The sequence below is a fragment of the Entelurus aequoreus genome, linkage group LG07, assembly GCF_033978785.1.
Source record: "Entelurus aequoreus isolate RoL-2023_Sb linkage group LG07, RoL_Eaeq_v1.1, whole genome shotgun sequence".
In the NCBI taxonomy this organism is placed as follows: Eukaryota; Metazoa; Chordata; class Actinopteri; order Syngnathiformes; family Syngnathidae; genus Entelurus; species Entelurus aequoreus.
In genome coordinates this window covers 57963277-57982567 of record NC_084737.1, presented here as the reverse complement: position 1 = coordinate 57982567, position 19291 = coordinate 57963277, and the positions used below count along the sequence as shown (strand labels likewise).

At 45.8% G+C, this 19291-nt stretch overlaps 1 protein-coding gene across 1 annotated transcript in view; it reads left to right on the top strand.

Moving 5' to 3' along the window:
- LOC133654398 (cilia- and flagella-associated protein 47-like) overlaps positions 1-19291 on the top strand; it is a 175578-nt gene that overhangs the window by 99275 nt on the left and 57012 nt on the right. The window contains exons 44-47 of the mRNA XM_062054714.1: positions 16503-16555; positions 16747-16883; positions 17329-17434; positions 18064-18293. Coding sequence (XP_061910698.1) covers positions 16503-16555; positions 16747-16883; positions 17329-17434; positions 18064-18293 — 526 coding nt within the window. The remainder of the gene's footprint in view (positions 1-16502; positions 16556-16746; positions 16884-17328; positions 17435-18063; positions 18294-19291) is intronic.

Genomic DNA, 19291 nt, shown 5'->3' with positions numbered 1-19291 from the left:
TCAGTAAAATCATCGAAAAAAATTGCAGAATATTTAGGTGGCCTGTAGATAATTAACAAGAGAATTTTGGGAGAGCATTTCAACACAGCACACAGGTATTCAAATGATGTAAAATCACCAAGTGACATCTGGTTCCCCTGAAACATGTTTTTAAATATAGCAGCAACCCCTCCACCTCTTTTCCCCGATCTACATATATCAATGAAGTTATAGTTGGGGGGTGCTGTCTCGATCAGAATGCTTGCACTGTTATTTTGTTCCAGCCATGTTTCAGTTAAAAACATAAAGTTCGATGTTGGCTTTGATTTGGAGAGAATAGGAATGAGATTGTTTAGGTTAGCAGGGTGGCTAAGTTTCCCAATGTTTACTCTCTTGGTAGTCACAACAGGAATGTAGAAGGTGCCATGAATTGATGTATGCAACCTTGGTACCAGCTGATAATGTGGTCTACTGCTGAACCCTTTTCTGTATCAGAACGTCATCATCATGGCGCCGATGAAGGCTGCCTCGGTGCTCTCGTGCGCTCTGTTTTGTTTGTTTTTGTACATAAATTGTGTTTCCGGGTGCTCTTACACCCGTGAAGAGCTACTGAACATCAGATCCATCATCCCTATGGACTTGTTACCAGTCATCTTAGCGTCAGCTGCGGATTTGGTCCATTCTGTGATCAAAAGAGGGAAACCGAATCGAAGAGGAAAGAGAGCGGGCGCACTTGTCCGTCTTCGCGGACGGGGATTACGCACGCCTCTACCAGGCATCTTCCTCTCCAACGTCCGCTCACTTGCCAACAAGATGGACGAGCTAGCGTTGCTGATGAGAAGGAACAAGGACTTCTCCTCATCCTGTGTGTTGTGTTTCACGGAGACTTGGCTGAGCGCAAGTGTCCCGAACAGCGCGCTTCAACTGGAGGGCTTTCATCTTCTCCGCGCGGACCGAGACGCGGCGCTCTCTGGCAAAAAAAGAGGCGGTGGACTCTGCTTCTTTATTAACAATAGCTGGTGTACAGACGTGACAGTGATTTCCAGACACCGTTCTTCTTCTCTGGAATATTTCTTCATCCACTGTAAGCCCTTTTACTCACCGCGTGAGATTATTTAATTCATTCTCGTGGCTGTTTACATCCCGCCCGGCGCGGACGTGAGTGACGCTCAGCGCGCGCTCGCAGGATAGATCTTACATGTGGAACGGTCTTTTCCTGACTCTCTTGTTATCGTGCTTGGTGACTTTAACAAGGGAAATTTGAGCCAGGAATTACCAAAGTATAGACAGTTTATTAAATGCCTGACCAGAGAGGAGAACACGCTGGATCACTGCTACACTACATTGAGCAAGGCTTTTCATGCAGTCCCGCGCGCTGCTCTTAGACTATCAGATCACGTGATGGTGCACTTAATCCCTTCATACAGACAGAGACTGAAACTGGCTAAACCTGTTATGAGGAACATTAAGTGTTTCACCGCCGACTCTGTGGACGAGTTGCGTGCTTGTTGGGAAACGACAGACTGGGAGGCAATTGGAGCGGCCACGAACAATCTGGACGAGTATACGGACACTGTGACCTCATACATACAGTTCAATGAGGCGCGCATCATTCCAACGCGCACCAGGGTTTGTTATAACAACGACAAGCCCTGGTTCACACCCAAGCTCCGACAGCTGCGCAAGAAGAAGGAGGCTGCGTGGAGAAGCGGGGACCGAAGTACATACAGAGAAGCGAAGTACCACTTCACCAGGGAAGTGGAGAAAGCTAAATCTGTGTTCTCTAACCGTTTACAGGAACAGTTCCGCTCCAATGATTCTGCGGCAGTTTGGAGAGGTCTAAGGGCCCTTACGAACTATAAGCCCAAAACCCCCCAGGCCCTGAATGACCGGACTCTCGCTCAGGGCCTCAACACACATTACTGTCGTCATGAACGGCCTTCAGCTCATCAAAGCCATGCTCCCCCCACCATCACCCTCCCCACCAATGCCAGCACTTCATTAAAGGAGTTAAAGGACTTAAAGGACTCCAATGACATCACAGGACTCCAAAAACATAAGACTGTAAAGACCCTCTCCATCAAAGAAGAGGATGTACGCCGGCAGTTCTTGAAGCTGAACACGCGGAAGGCCCCCGGGCCGGATGGTGTCTCTCCCTCCACTCTCAGACACTGTGCGGACCAGCTGGCTCCTGTCTTCACTGACATTTTTAACACCTCTCTGGAGCTATGCCGCGTGCCGTCCTGCTTTAAGACCTCTACCATTGTCCCTGTCCCCAAGAAAGCCCGGATCACAGGACTAAATGACTACAGGCCGGTCGCGCTGACGTCTGTGGTTATGAAGTCCTTTGAGCGCTTGGTCCTGCCCCACCTCAAGGACATCACCGCCCCCCTCCTGGACCCACTGCAGTTCGCCTACAGAGCCAACAGGTCTGTGGATGATGCAGTGAACCTGGCCCTCCACTTCATCCTGGAGCATCTGGACTCCCCAGGAACCTACGCTAGGATCCTGTTTGTGGACTTCAGCTCTGCCGTCAACACCATCCTCCCTGGACTGCTACGAGACAAGCTCTACCAGCTCAGCATGCCCGACTCCCTCTGCAGTTGGATTAATGACTTCCTGACAGACCGAAGACAGCACGTACGGCTGGGGAAGATTGTCTCGGACAGCCGAGCCACAAACACTGGTACTCCTCAGGGCTGTGTACTCTCCCCCTGGCTCTTCTCCCTGTATACAAACTGCTGCACCTCCAGTCACCAATCCGTAAAACTGCTCAAGTTTGCGGATGACACCACCCTCATCGGGCTCATCTCGAATGGCGATGAGTCCGCCTACAGGAGAGAGGTGGACCGGCTGACGTCCTGGTGCAGCCTCAACAACCTGGAGCTGAACGCCCAGAAAACAGTGGAGATGATCATGGACTTCAGGAAAGTCACAGACCCACCATCCCCCCTCACCCTGATTGACTCCCCCACCCCCGTCCCCATTGTGGACTCCTTCCGTTTCTTGGGCACCACCATCACCCAGGACTTCAAGTGGGAGCTGACCATCAGCTCCCTCATCAAGAAGGCCCAGCAGAGGATGTACTTCCTGCGGCAGCTGAGGAAACTTAAGGTGCCGACCGAGATGCTGGTGCAGTTTTACTCAGCCATCACAGAGTCCATCCTGACCTCCTCCATCACAGTGTGGTTCCCCGGCGCCACAGTCCAGGATAAGAATAGACTGCAGCGCATCGTACGTACTGCTGAGAAAGTGATTGGCTGCAAGCTCCCATCCCTCCAGGACTTGTTCTCCTCCAGGACCAGGAGGCGTGTGGGTCGGATCACAGCTGACTCTTCTCACCCTGGACACACACTATTCTCCCCTCTCCCCTCAGGCAGGAGACTACGCTCCATCCAGACCCACACCTCCCGCCACCTGAACAGTTTTTTCCCCTCGGCCATCAGGCAAATGAACAATAACTCCTAACAGCAGCTCCTTGAATTCCTTGAATTCCTTCTAAGTCTATCTGATAGCTCAGTCACAGTTCTTTTTTATTACCAAATATGTGTTATATGTGTTTTATGTCGCACGTTTGCACCAAGAAAAATTCCTAGTTTGTGAACCCGTTCTCAAACAATGGCAATAAAACTATTCTGATTCTGATTCTGAAATATTCAGGACTGCTGTTAGGGCGAGGCGGGGTTTGCCGTACGGGGGAGGGGGAGTGAGCAGCGTCAGAGCTGGGACGAACTACTGAAGGTGGACGTTGAGGGCGTGTAAGGGGTTGGCGTGAGAAGGGTGAAGTATGGCTGGGGGGTTGTGGAGCACGCCTTCGTGGAGGGGGCGGTGGAGGTGAGCGATGATCTAGGGGGGTAAAAATCGGAGTAGGGCGGGGCGTGAGTGGGGGTAGCTCCCGGAACTCCAAGGGGGAGAAGGGGGGAGAAGGGGGGAGAAGGGGGGAGAAAGGTCTACTTGAGGGAGGGAGAAAGATGGAGACGTGGATGGCTTGGGGGATGTGGGGGAGGGATCTTCACACACATTCAGAATGGAGGGAGGGGCGGTAGAGGAGGATAGACACCGCTCCTCTTTGCTCTGGTGTATCTCATGGTCGACGTTCTCCTTTTGCAATGGCGGTCCTCCTTCGACGTTCCTGATAGGCTGTGTTGTGTCTTCCTTCCTCGGTGGCTCCTCTTGTCTCTTGTCCTTGGCAGTGATGATAGATGCAAGATGCAGGAAGTGAAACATGTTCATGAATAGCTTTACTCCCATCTTATTTAGGCAAAGTCCGTCTGCCTTAAAAAGATGCCTGCGGTCCCAGAAAAAGCTAAAATTGTCAATAAAATGCATTGAACGAGCAAGAAGTGCACTTGATAGCCACTCATTCAGCGAGTAAAGTCTACTGAATCTCTCAGCTCCTCTCCTGATTGGGGGTAGAGGACCACTGATAAAAACATCAGCATTCACAGCGCTGACTGTTTCAAAGAGTTTATTGAAGTGCTCTTTCAGCTCTCTTGATTGTTGTTTTACAATGTCATTAAAACCAATGTGCAGGATGATATTTTTCACATTTGGGTGTGCAGCGACAATTTCCAGGATTCTTTTTTCCATGTCAGATACCATATCCTTCGGAAAGCAGAGTACTTTGGTGTTATTATTGCTTTTTTAATATCTTTTACAGAAAAGTCCCCTACAATCAGATTTTCAGGAGCTCTCGTTAGCTTTCTCTGTGGTGTAAAGTTAGCAGGTCTTACCCTTCTGCGTGGTGTTGGTGGGTTATTCAGGCAATCAGAGGGGGATCCATTGTCCATCAACAGTGGGGCAAACCTGTTCTTTAGTTGGACACTTGCTTGCTGGGGAGGTTTATTGGTAGTTCTCCTCTTCTCAGCTGTCCGCTGCTGTGTCCTACGTGGCAGTGGAGTTGATGACGCAGAATGCCTGGCTGAAGATGGTAGCGCAGGCCAGCCGGTCAGATCAGAGATATCGGGGCGCTGGGTCCTGCCAGATATCCATTCTCCCTTGTCGCAGGGAGGTGGTCTTCTCTTTGGCTTCGCACCAAGTGTGTTCCAGGGAGGATTTTCGCTGGTAGATTTATTACCCTCTACAGCAGCGTTTCTCAAAGTGTGGGGCGCGCCCCACTGGTGGGGAATAGAGACATGACAGGTGGGGCGCGAGGAACGGGAGGAAATTTCACTTAGATTTTTTTATTTTTTTTATTATTATATTCTTTGATTTTTTTTTTACTATGCTTTCATTTTCTATACATACTGTAAATCACTTTGTGATTCTGTCTGTGAAATCCGCTATATAGATAAATGTAAATTACTTATTTTTCCTGTAGGCTTTACATTTCTAGGTAGGAGTGAAAGTTTACTGACATAGCAACAGTAACTAATGGGGGCGGGGCTAAGCGGAAGCTTTGTGAATGGCGAGTCACTGTGCGAGGATTTGCTGTTTTGCAAATACATAAAAAATAGAGCCACTGCTGATGAGCTGTTCAAGATAATGGACAGTTTCCTCAAAGAACACGACCTTAAATGGGAAAACTGTGTGGGCTTTTGCTCTGATGGCGCGCATGGCAAAGTCAAGAAACGGGCTGCAGGCTCTAATAAAGTGGGTTGCGCCAAATGCGCATTGGACACGTCAAGGCAGCTCAGCCCCGAATTCAATGAGGTTTTAACAGTGGCAGTGTCAAGCCTGCAACCCCGATTTGAAAAGCTGTGCAGTGCAAAACAGGCTCATTGCAGCCACTAATGCTGGAGTAGTACTGTAAAACTCATGTTCACTTGCCCTGTCCTCCTTTTTTTGGCAAAGATTGCAAAGTGGCACTTTTATTTACATTTATTATTGAACTTGATGCAAGTTATTTGATTTATTATTGAACTTGATGCAAGTTATAACACTTTTATTTGATTTATTATTGAACTTGATGCAAGTCATAACACTTTTTTTGATTTATTATTGAACTTGATGCAAGTTATAACACTTTTGTTTTATTTATTATTGAACTTGATGCAAGTTATAACACTTTTGTTTTATTTATTATTGAACTTGATGCAAGTTATTTGATTTATTATTGAACTTGATGCAAGTTATAACACTTTTGTTTTATTTATTATTGAACTTTGATGCAAGTTATAACACTTTTGTTTTATTTATTATTGAACTTGATGCAAGTTATTTGATTTATTATTGAACTTGATGCAAGTTATAACACTTTTATTTGATTTATTATTGAACTTGATGCCAGTTATAACACTTTTTTTGATTTATTATTGAACTTGATGCAAGTTATAACACTTTTGTTTTATTTATTATTGAATTGATGCAAGTTATTTTATTTGATATTGAACTTGATGCAAGTTATACCACAGCTGCACAGTTATTTTATTTATTATTGAACTTGATTTTATTTTATGTTATTGAGTTTGAATGTATAAAACTTGATGTTACTTGATGTTCGATAAATTTGAAAATGTTAAGCTTGGCATTCTTTTGGGGCGATGGGGGCAGGTGGGGCTTGAAAACTCCCCCTTGTCCAAAGTGGGGGATGACAAAAAAAGTTTGAGAACCACTGCTCTACAGGGACCTCCCGTTTCTTCGTAGCTTCATTTAGCCATTTTTTGAAAGGAAAATCTCTCTTTCAGCTTCAGGGTTTTCTTCTTCTGAAGATGATTCATCATGCTCTGGATTGTATTCCTCCCCATCTTCTTCTTCTGATACATCCTCTACTTCCTCTTCTGAATCAGAGTTGTCTTGCTGGACATCTGAAAAAATCAGCTCTAGAGCCTCTTCAGCGGTATAACGCACACTCATGGCTTCAGCACAGACAGAATTCGGGGCCCTGTGATCTGCGGCACCTTTATAATCTCTGGAAATCCACAGAAAAAGAGCTCTGCTACTGATGGACTATAACAACTAAAACATTGTAACATTCTGTGATGTATAAATAACTCTGTGACTTTGATTTCAACACTTTGTGACTCACGGGTCATTTTGACCCGAAGACCACCTTTGTACATTTTTTTGTACAGCTTACATGGAAATGTGAATAAAAGCAACATTTCACTTTTTCTACTGTTGGTGCCAATCTAGGAAAAGTCATAAAATTTCAAGTTAAAAAAATATCGTTTAGGGGATTTTTTTTTGTTTTTTAACACAGTGGCGGGTCAAAATGACCCGAGGACAACAGGAGGGTTAAGGACGGGGGGCACTTTAATACATTTTGTACATTAACTTTGCCTGGGTGACATGGAAAATGCAAGATACTGTAGGTGGCGTAGCATGATTACACAGCCGCACAAATGCTGTCTTTGGACTCATGTTGAACGTTCAGACTTCAAACTGCCTAAGAGTTTTTAAATGGTGAAAATGGGTCAGGAAAAATCTGATTTATGATCAATGTTTACCATGACTTTATCATTGTGTCATTCGCATTTGTAAGTGCAGAGACTGCATTAAAAGCAGTAAACATGCACTGAAACATGACACCATTTTCCTGTTGCTGGAAAAAAGCTTGTCATGAATCAAAATATGAACCGAGTTTTGGTTACAAAGGGAGAAAGTTAAAGTTAAAGTGCCAATGATTGTCACACACACACGAGGTGTGTGTGGCAAAGTTATTCTCTGCATTTCACCCATCCCCCTTGATCACCCCCTGGGAGGTGAGGGTAGCAGTGAGCAGCAGCGGTGGCTTCGCCCGGGAATCATTTGTGGTGATTGAACCCCCAATTCCAACCCTTGATGCTGATTGTCAAGTAGGGAGGTAAAGGGGAAGGTACTTCTTGCCAACAGTGCCATCAAGTGACAAACTGACACAAAAACTTGATTATTCGCACGTCCATGTTATTATGCTCCTACCTGTGGTGTTTTGCTCTGTGCACTACCTTTTTCTGGACATTTCAAAAGCAGTCCTGCGGTGCATCTATACTGGGGGCTTTTTTAGTGCCCGGAGGGTGCGCTCATGGTAGAGGTTCGCAGTAACTGCGACTGTGCGCTATGGACCTAAGATGTTGAAACATTATTTTCACATTGCGGATATGTTATTAAGAAAACTTCCGTATAATAAAACAAACGTCATTTAACCAAAAACATAAGCAGACACTAAAACACATACATTTCATTTGTTCTAATCAAGCTATCCAGCAGCTATGAAATTATAAAATTATATTGCTGAATAGACAATGTGTCTGTAGAGGTTTCCCTCTTATGGTGGTGGGTTCTCCTGACGCCGACAGACCTTCGGGAGCCCGGTAGACAGTTTGAATCAAGTCTTTTATTGACATAAACCCCAGGGGGTGGCTTGCTTTCCAGCAGTATATGTTTGACTTTCAAGTCCGGTGTGTCTCTCTCTGTGCATGTCCGTGCGTCTGCTCACCAGCAACTCGAACTCCCAAAACGCGTCTCGGTCCGGCTGCTGCTAATAAGGGTGACAGGTGATTAGATATTTAGCCCCAGCTGGGCAATCCACTCACCTGCCGCTGACTTTGACACCGGTCCTTACACACCCTGCTCTGCGGCAGGCCCGCAGACCACGCCCCCTCCACAGTGTCTAATGACAATATTTTCATTATTTGACAGTACAAATATGTTGACAAGCGCACGTAGGATGGGGCAGCAGCGCAATGACCTCCTTTCTCACAGCCGTGTGTGTAACTTTCAGTTTGCGCATACTTTTTTTTATACTTGTCAGTCAATGCGCACTTGTTTTGTTTAGTTATCGTTTTATCTTGGTTGACGATAACTAGGACGAAAAATAGTAGTCAATGAAAATTAAAGGCCTACTGAAATGATTTTTTTTTTTTTTAAACGGGGATAGCAGATTCATTCTATGTGTCATACTTGATCATTTCGCGATATTGCCATATTTTTGCTGAAAGGATTTACTAGAGAACATCGACGATAAAGTTCGCAACTTTTGGTCGCTGATAAAAAAAGCCTTGCCTGTACAGGAAGTAGCGTGACGTCGCAGGTTGAAGGGCTCCTCACATTTCCCCATTGTTTACACCAGCAGCGAGAGCGATTCGGACCGAGAAAGCGACGATTACCCCATTCATTTGAGCGAGGATGAAGGATTCGTGGATGAGGAACGTGAGAGTGAAGGACTAGAGTGCAGTGCAGGATGTATCTTTTTTCGCTCTGACCGTAACTTAGGTAAAAGGGCTCATTGGATTCCACACTTTCTCATTTTTCTATTGTGGATCACGGATTTGTATTTTAAACCACCTCGGATACAATATCCTCTTGAAAATGAGAGTCGAGAACGCTTACTGGACATTTACAGTGACTTTTATCTCCACGACAATACATCGGTGAAGCACTTTATCTACAGAGCTAACGTGATAGCATCGTGCTTAAATACAGATAGAAACAAAAGAAATAAGCCCCTGACTGGAAGGATAGACAGAAGATCAACCATACTACTATCAGGAGACACAGAACCAAACACTGGACCTGTAACCACACGGTTAATGCTGTGCCGCCTGTCGAAGCCTAGCAATGCTGTTGCTAACGACGCCATTGAAGCTAACTTAGCTGCGGGACCTCGTCAGAGCTATGATAAAAACATTAGCGCTCCACCTACGCCAGCCCTCATCTGCTCATCAACACCCGTGCTCACCTGCGTTCCAGCGATCGACGGCGCGACGAGGGACTTCACCCGATCATCGATGCGGTCGGCGGCTAGCGTCGGATAGCGTGTCTGCTATCCAACTCAAAGTCCTCCTGGTTGTGTTGCTGCAGCCATCCGCTAATACACCGATCCCACCTACAGCTTTCTTCTTTGCAGTCTCCATTGTTCATTAAACAAATTGTAAAAGATTCACCAACACAGATGTCCAGAATACTGTGGAATTTTGTGATGAAAACAAAGCTGTTTGTATTGTGATACAATGTGTCCGAATACTTCCGCTTCAACCATCGACGTCACGCGCAAACGTCATCATACCGAGACGTTTTCAGCCGGATATTTTGCGGGAAATTTAAAATTGCACTTTATAAGTTAACCCAGCCGTATTGGCATGTGTTGCAATTTTAAGATTTCATCATTGATATATAAACTATCAGACGGCGTGGTCGGTAGTAGTGGGTTTCAGTAGGCCTTTAACACTAGTATGACGCAGCCTTTGTGACGTCTTTTCACCAACCTTACTAGATTGAGCAGTTGTACCTAATGTCATGGTCGTTGAGTACATTTCCCTAACCTTCCCACCCTGTCAAAGTTTTTTGGTGACGAACCCCAAGATGCAGAGACGGCCGGCATTGAACGGGAAAACATGATTTAATTCAACACTATAGCAAAAACAAACAAAAGGGAACAAACAAAAAGCGCGCACAAGGCGGAGAACAAACTAGGCTATGAACTAAAATAGCACAAAGGCTAACTGTGGACAAGAAACAAAAACACTTACTGTGACACGAATAAACAAAACTCACGTGGCAAGAAACGAGCAGGATGAACTATGATAGGAACAGAGTGGACAGAAGTAGACAGAGCTACAAGTATAAATGACAAAACAGGTAGGAGCTGCAATGACAAGTATTACAATGACAATAATCCAGCAGTGACTGGAGGGCAGGACAGGTTTAAATAGCAGCTGGCTGATTGGCACCAGGTGTGGCCAGGTGCCAATCAGCCACAGCTGAGGGGAAAAAGCACTCAGGGAGACAATCAGGAAATAACCAAAATAAGAGTGCTGACAGGAACTAAAAACAGGAAACCAAGACAAACGCAGAGGAAAACTAAAACTTGACCAACTGTCAGGGACAACCCTGACAGTAGCCCCCCTTCCCATAACGGATACCAGACGTATCAGAAAATCCCCCCCACCCAAAAAAAAAACAGTCCAAAGTCAAGGGAGGGTGGAGGGAGGACAAGGAGGTGGGTCGCCAGGCCAAGTGTCCCCACAACCAGCGGGGAAGAGTCTTTTTGATTGATTGATTGATTGAGACTTTTATTAGTAGGTTGCACAGTGAAGTACATATTCCGTACAATTGACCACTAAATGGTAACACCCGAATAAGTTTTTCAACTTGTTTAAGTCGGGGTCCACTTAAATTGATTCATGATACAGATATATACTATCATATATACTATCATCATAATACAGTCATCACACAAGATAATCACATTGAATTATTTACATTATTTACAATCAGGAGTGTGGAGGGGGGGTGGGGTGGGGGGGTGGGGGGGGTGGGGATATGGACATCAAGTAGTGGACATAGAGAGAGAGAGAGAGAGAGAGAGATCAGAAGGCATAAGAAAAAGAATCTGCATTTGATTGTTTACATTTGATTATTAGCAATCCGGGGAGGGTGTTAGTTTAGGGTTGTAGCTGCCTGGAGGTGAACTTTTATAGCGGTTTTGAAGGAGGATAGAGATGCCCTTTCTTTTATACCTGTTGGGAGCGCATTCCACATTGATGTGGCATAGAAAGAGAATGAGTTAAGACCTTTGTTAGTTCGGAATCTGGGTTTAACGTGGTTAGTGGAGCACCCCCTGGTGTTGTGGTTATGGCGGTCATTTACGTTAAGGAAGTAGTTTGACATGTACTTCGGTATCAGGGAGGTGTAGCGGATTTTATAGACTAGGCTCAGTGCAAGTTGTTTAACTCTGTCCTCCACCTTGAGCCAGCCCACTTTAGAGAAGTGGGTAGGAGTGAGGTGGGATCTGGGGTGGAGGTCTAGAAGTAACCTGACTAGCTTGTTCTGAGATGTTTGGAGTTTAGATTTGAGGGTTTTGGAGGTGCTAGGGTACCAGGAGGTGCATGCGTAATCGAAAAAGGGTTGAACGAGAGTTCCCGCCAGAATCCTCAAGGTGCTTTTGTTGACCAGAGAGGAAATTCTGTAGAGAAATCTCGTTCGTTGGTTAACCTTTTTGATTACCTTGGTTGCCATTTTATCACAGGAAAGGTTAGCCTCTAGAATGGAACCTAGGTAGGTGACCTCATCTTTCCTGGTGATGACACTGTCACCTACTTTTATGGTGAAGTGATTGACTCTCTTAAGTTTGATGTGGGACCCAAACAGGATGGATTCTGTTTTACCCAAGTGGATGGATAGTTTGTTGTCAGCGAGCCAGGTGCAAGTTCTACAGAGCTCAGCACTGAGGATTTTCTCCACCTGTGACTTGTCCTTGCCGGATACCAGCAGGGCAGAGTCATCCGCAAACAAAAACAATTCACAGTCACATGCCGATGACATGTCGTTTATGTATATTAGGAACAGTAAAGGTCCCAATATACTGCCTTGGGGGACTCCACAGCTCACAGAGAGGGGGGGGGACACGGTGCCGTTCACCTCTACCACCTGCTCCCTCCCCTCCAAGTAAGACTGCATCCAGCTCCAAGAGGTTTTGTTAAATCCGATTGCTCTGAGCTTATCCAACAGTATAGCGTGGTTAACGGTGTCAAAGGCCTTCTGAAGGTCCAGCATGACCATGCCGCAGTATTTGCCCGCGTCCACCTCATGTTTGATGTGGTCGGTCAGATAGAGAAGGCATGTGTCAGTGGAGTGGTTAGTTCTGAAGCCGGATTGGAATTTGTACATGAGTTTATTAGTGGCAAGGTAACTATCGACCTGTTCATAAACTATTTTCTCCATTACTTTCGAAATGGAGCTGAGAATAGAAACAGGTCGGTAGTTGCCAGGTTCCAATTTGCTTCCTTTTTTAAAGAGGGGAGTTACTCTTGCTATCTTAAAATCTTTTGGTACTTGGCCTTGTGTAATTGATAGGTTTATTATGTGTGTGATGATCGGGGCAATGATGGAGGCAGAGTCCCTGAGGAATCTGGAGGGAATATTATCAAGGCCGGTGGCCTTGTTAGGGTGGAGCGCGTTCAATTTTTTAAACACCTCATCAGCTGTGACCATTTCTAATTTGAAATCATTGTTGGATACTCCTAGCTTTCTGTAGAAGGCTTTAATGTGTTCTACACCAAAGCGACCAGAGTGGTGGGACAGCTTGCTGACAAGAGTTGCAGCTATGCTGGTGAAAAAGGCGTTAAGTCTGCTAGCTACCTCCATTTTGTCTGTAATGAGGGAGTCACCCTCCTTGATGCTGATGTTGGTGAGTCTTGTTTTAAGTTTCTGGTTGCAACCAGGAAGCTGGTTGTTGAGAATTTTCCAGAGCTCACGTGGCTTATTCGTGTTTTCCTCTATTTTGTCGTTAATGTAATTTTTTTTTAAGGATTTAGTCAGGTTGGTTGACTTATTAATTTATTGCATTGCTTTTTGAGAGTTGAAAGGAGTAATTTGAGGTTGATATTATTGGGTTGTTTATCTACTTCTGTTTTACATTTTTGGTATTCAGAGTATTTCCTGTCTCTGTCTTTTATGGCAGCTAATAGGTCCGGATTCATCCATGGTTCCGAGCGGGCTTTGATCCTGACTGTTTTCACGGGAGCCATGTCATTTAGTATCTTTAGGAACGCCGTTTTGAAGCGATCCCAAGCGACATCGACCAGGTTGCTCGCGAGCACAGGGGACCAGTCCCACTCATCTAATTTTAAATTGAAATTGTCATTGGAGTATTTTTTAAGGGATCTGGATTGGGCTGTTATGTGGCCATTGGCTTTAGGTTTAGCTATTTTACGGGTGCAGAAGGTTAGATAGTGGTCGCTAAGACCACAGATCATGACCCCACTATTTTTTATTTTAGGCCGGTCTGAAGTGAGAATGAGATCTATGGTTGATTGGGTGGAATCACACACCCTTGTGGGTAGCGCTATTAGCTGGGAAAGACCGTGCAGATTACAAATCTTGCTGAAGGATCTGAAGACAGGCGCATCTTTGCGTTGAATATCTGTGTTCAGATCCCCAGTTATAATTTTCTCCATGTTGTCTGTCCCCGCCAAGCATTCTTCCAAAGCCCCATAGAAATCACTCTGATTAGGGGGTCTATAAACAGTCCCTATTAGTACCGGCTTAGCATTTTTAAATTTGATTTCCGCCCACACAGATTCCAGGTTATTGTGGTTAAGATCAGTGCGAGTTATGTATTTAATATCCTGGTGAATATACATACAAACGCCCCCACCGTGTTTATTCCTATCCTTTCTGATAACCGAAAAGTTTTGTATTTCTATCTCTGAGTCAGAAATACTTTGATCAAATTTGGTTTCAGAGAAACACAAGATTTTTACCTTCGTGTTGAGGAACATTTCTCTGATTTGGTCGAGTTTGGCTCCAGAGAGGCTGTTCACATTAAGGTGGATGATGTGTAGTCCACTGGAACCAAAAAGAGCATCAGAGTCCGCTGTGTTGTGGTACTGACCAGAAAAATTGTTGGTTATTATTGCTGTTGCAGTTGAAGAGCAAGGAGAGAGAGGAGAGAGAGGCATATTGATCGTCCTCCAGGTGAAGGGGGAGGGAGAGAAAGGGGGAGGGGAGGGAGAGGGAGGAGGAGGCCAGGTAGGGTTGCTGGGGGATGGGTTGAGTTTCCTTTTGGCGGGCTTTTTTGAAGACAAAGAGAAAGAGAATAACGAAAATGTTTGTGTAAAGGCGCCTCTAAATCCTGTGTATGGCGCGTCCTCGGCCGTCCGGGACCGGGGAGAGGTCGCGTGGACCCCCGCCATCTCGTGCAGTTCCCCGCAATCACCGATGTCTGGGTCGCCGTCCACCGCAGCCGCCGCGTCGTTCGCCGCCGCTGAGTCGCTGCCTTCTCTGATGACTGGGTCGTCCTCCACCGCCGCCGCCGAGCCTCCGACCGTGTCGATGAACGGGGCGAAGTCCTCCGCCGAGCCGCCGACCGCAGGAGCACAGGTGAGCTTGAGCTGAGACGAGCCGGTAGCCGAGTTAGCTTCGATGGCGACGCTAGCAGTAGCATTGCTAGTCTTCGCCAGTCGGGACAACATTAACCGTGTTGTTGCAGGTCCAGGGTTGAGTTCAGTGTCTCCTGATAGTAGAAGTAATAGTATTATTATTATTATTATTATTATTATTAGTCAGGTGGCGACGGCGTGTTGAACGCCGCCGCAATTGGCGAGGCGGCTCGACCGCCGGCGTGGGAGGACCCACCGGAGACGATGGTGGCGGCGCCCTCTGCTGGCCCACCGGAGAGGATGGTGGTGGCGCCCTCCGCTGCTGGCCCACCGGAGTGCATGGTGGCGGCGCCCTCTGCTGCTGGCCCACCGGAGTGCATGGTGGCGGCGCCCTCTGCTGCTGGCCCACCGGAGTGCATGGTGGTGGCGCCCTCTGCTGCTGGCCCACCGGAGTGCATGGTGGTGGCGCCCTCTGCTGCTGGCCCACCGGAGTGCGTGGTGGCGGCGCCCTCTGCTGCTGGCCCACCGCAGTGCGTGGTGGCGGCGCCCTCTGCTGCTGGCCCACCGGAGTGCGTGGTGGCGGCGCCCTCTGCTGCTGGCCCACCGGAGTGCGTGGTGGCGGCGCCCTCTGCTGCTGGCCCACCAGAGTGCATGGTGGCGGCGCCCTCTGCTGCTGGCCCACCGGAGTGCATGGTGGTGGCGACCCCTGCTGGCCCACCGGAGAGGGGGGTTGAGACCCCTGCTGGCCCACTGGAGAGCATGGTGGCATCTGCTGGTCCACCGGAGAGGATGGCGCCGTCTGTTGCAGACCCCTTGGAGATGATGGCGCCATCTCATGCAGACCCACTGGGGTGAGGAGTAGCTGTGCCTCCCCAGCTGCACAGCTACTCATAGCCCCCCCCCCCCCCCCCAAGGGACGGATCTCAGACGTACCCAGATAGGCCCACAGACGACAGGGGTGGGTGGGAGAGGGCTTGAAAAGCCGCCGAATCTTTCTTTATTTTAGCCAATAGTTCTAAAACTTTGTTAAGCCTCTCCGCCATGGACATCTCTGCGAGGTTCGTGTTAGGCTGGATTATGCTGTCAAATTTTTTGGTGACGAACCCCAAGATGCAGAGACGGCCGGCATTGAACGGGAAAACATGATTTAATTCAACACTATGGCAAAAACAAACAAAAGAGAACAAACAAAAGGCGCGCACAAGGCGGAGAACAAACTAGGCTATGAACTAAAATAGCACAAAGGCTAACTGCGGACAAGAAACAAAAACACTTACTGTGACACGAATAAACAAAACTCACGTGGCAAGAAACGAGCAAGATGAACTATGATAGGAACAGAGTGGCAGAAGTAGACAGAGCTACAACAACAAGTATAAATGACAAAACAGGTAGGAGCTGCAATGACAAGTATTACAATGACAATAATCCAGCAGTGACTGGAGGGCAGGACAGGTTTAAATAGCAACTGGCTGATTGGCACCAGATGTGGCCAGGTGCCAATCAGCCACAGCTGAGGGGAAAAAGCACTCAGGGAGACAATCAGGAAATAACCAAAATAAGAGTGCTGACAGAAACTAAAAACAGGAAACCAAGACAAACGCAGAGGAAAACTAAAACATGACCAAACTGTCAGGGACAACCCTGACACACCCAAGTATGTACAAAATAATGATTTGACAAAACAGGATGTTACACCTGATGATCCAGTAACTAAACAATACAGATTTGATTCTAATACCTGAAGATGATGTGTGGTTCTTTTTTTGTACTTTCTTCCAGGAATGGGAACATGACTTCAGAAATGAGCTGCCAGGATGAGACAGAAGGAAAGGGTTTATAGTAGTTTGACACGCAACTGTAAAAAGCTATAGCACACCTCTGTGTGTGTGTGTGTGTGTGTGTGTGTGTGTTTGTGTGTGTGTGTGAGTGTGTGTGTGTGTGTGTGTGTGTGTGTGTGTGTGTGTGTGTGTGTGTGTGTCAATCCTTCAATGGGATTGACATGATGTTTGTGTGTCTTTGTCAGATGGTGATGGCCGTGAGTTCCTCAGCACAGTGAGCAGTGTTAGTCTGAGACCAGGGCAGTCAGACGTAATTGGCATCCACTTCCTTCCTTTCCGTCCTGGAATCAAATACTGCGCTGTGTTGCTCGTTTGCCCGCAGGTGACTGTTTTCCGCATGTGTGTGTTGAGTCAATTCTCACCTGATTCAAGGAACTTTATTGTTATAGCAGCACTCAAGAGATGGCACAACATTGAGTACCAAAGGTGCCAAATCAAGCCCAATGAGTACCACGAGAACAATAGTATGTACATAATAATGTAAATACAATAGTGTAAAGAGAGTAGATTATACATAGGTGAATAGGAATATAATGTAAATAGAATAGAATAAACAGAAAAATTGAATGTAAAAACAATGACGGCAAACCAAACCAAATAAAAGTATTTTACATGCATTGTTTTAAGTAACATTTTACCTTTTTAACTGCTATACAAATAGGAAAATAAGATAAATGAATGATAATACAATAAAACGTGTATACAGATGCTGACGTGTGCACCCTATAGTTCCACGCTTCTGATCACATTTTCCCTTTTTGCACCAGGTGGGTGATGTGGTTTACATGCTGAAGGCATCAGCAGACTTGCCTCTTCCTTCCCTTTTTAGAGTCAGGCCCAGTTCAAACATCTTCACCATCCCTGGTAACTCTGGTAAGAGACCTACAGGCTACTGTACCAGTGACCACACTTTTTACACCTATAGGGATGTACAGTGAAGTCTTATCGTCTTGTTTAGTTTTATTGTTTAACTGTATTATTTCAAATATGCTACAGGCCCAGAAAAACTATCTGTGTGCCCAAATGTGGACATCCGTACTCTACTGTACTAAAAAGCCTGCTGTACACTTACCAGCCACAATATTAGATCCACTTGCACAGTCTCATTAAATCAAATTCAAGAGATGTTTATTTTTTTAGTTGTCGGCGCAGCGGTGTAGATTTATCCAATCCAATCCACTTTATTTATATAGTACATTTAAACAACACAAATTTTTCCAAAGTGATGCACAGCAAAATTAAAAACAACATTAAAAACAATATTAAAAACAATGTTCAAATATTATCCTTAGCTCCACCAATGACTGAATAAAAACAAAAAATAAATAAATATAAAACCAATACAAAAACAATATAAAAATAAATATGATTAAAAACGATTTTAAAGGGAAAAAACAATTAAAACAGTAAATAGAAATAAAAAATTTACATTTTATTATACGGACATGGTTTACATTTTTTTTTAAAGAGATAATAGCATCAATGTTTTTTGTTCTCTTCAGTGGGCTCAGATGATTGTGTGTCAGTGCTGCGCCTCCACTGCATCGTGGGCCAGACGTGTGACGAGGTCGCCTGGCTGCCCTTAACCAATACAGCCTGGGAAAACGGTCTGGCCACGTGGGCTCAGCACAGGATGAGCGCCATTGAATTTCAGAGGCGGATGCTGACGTACACTTTGCACAGCAGCACAGTGAGGGCGAGCATGGCTGCATGTATGCTCTCCAAAAAACAGGTACACACACATGCACATGCAGATATATTTACCCTTGACCACAACATATACATTATGCTGGGTGTGCTTAAAGCCTGGACATATAATATCATATTTATATGATTAAAAATAATAATTGCATGAAACAATTTGATTTATCAATGTTTAAAAAAGTATTGAATTAATCAGTTTTATATATCAAAGATAATAAATAATTACATTAACATATAATGAATAAGTAAACTACTTCATGTATTTAATAATCAAAACAATGTATTCATCATCAGGCCTCCGTCAGTCGTAACGACTATGGAAACTGCGCCAGTCCAGAGGTCAAGTTTAAACTCAGCGACAACGCCTGCTGTGGCTGATGAGTCTGATGTGGGAGAGGCAAACACGGCCGCATTTACTGCAGATGTAGCTGGAAGGCGCAACTGCAGGAGTGCGTGTCTTCCTCTTGGTTCTTTTTTCATTGGCTGTGGCATGGATCTTTTCCTCACCAGTCTTCAGCTGTTTGTGAAGGACACTGCGCCATTTGCTGCGGTCAGCTGCTGCATCTTCCCAGTGTTCAGTGTTTATGTCCAGGGCTTTCATGTCCCGCTTGCAGACATCTTTGAAGCGCAGTTTTGGCCGACCAACAGATCTCTTGCCAGAGCCAAGTTCGCCATACAGGATGTCCTTTGGGATACGTCCATCCTCCATACGGCACACGTGGCCGAGCCAACGCAGCCTGCGTTGTCTGAGCAGCGTGAACATGGTAGGAAGACGGTATTGGGGCGGTATAGCTCGGTTGGTAGAGTGGCCGTGCCAGCAACTTGAGGGTTGCAGGTTCGATCCCCGCTTCCGCCATCCTAGTCACTGCCGTTGTGTCCTTGAGCAAGACACTTTACCCACCTGCTCCTACTGCCACCCACACTGGTTTAAATGTAACTTAGATATTGGGTTTCACTATGTAAAGTGCTTTGAGTCACTAGAGAAAAAGCGCTATATAAATATAATTCACTTATAAGACCAGCGCG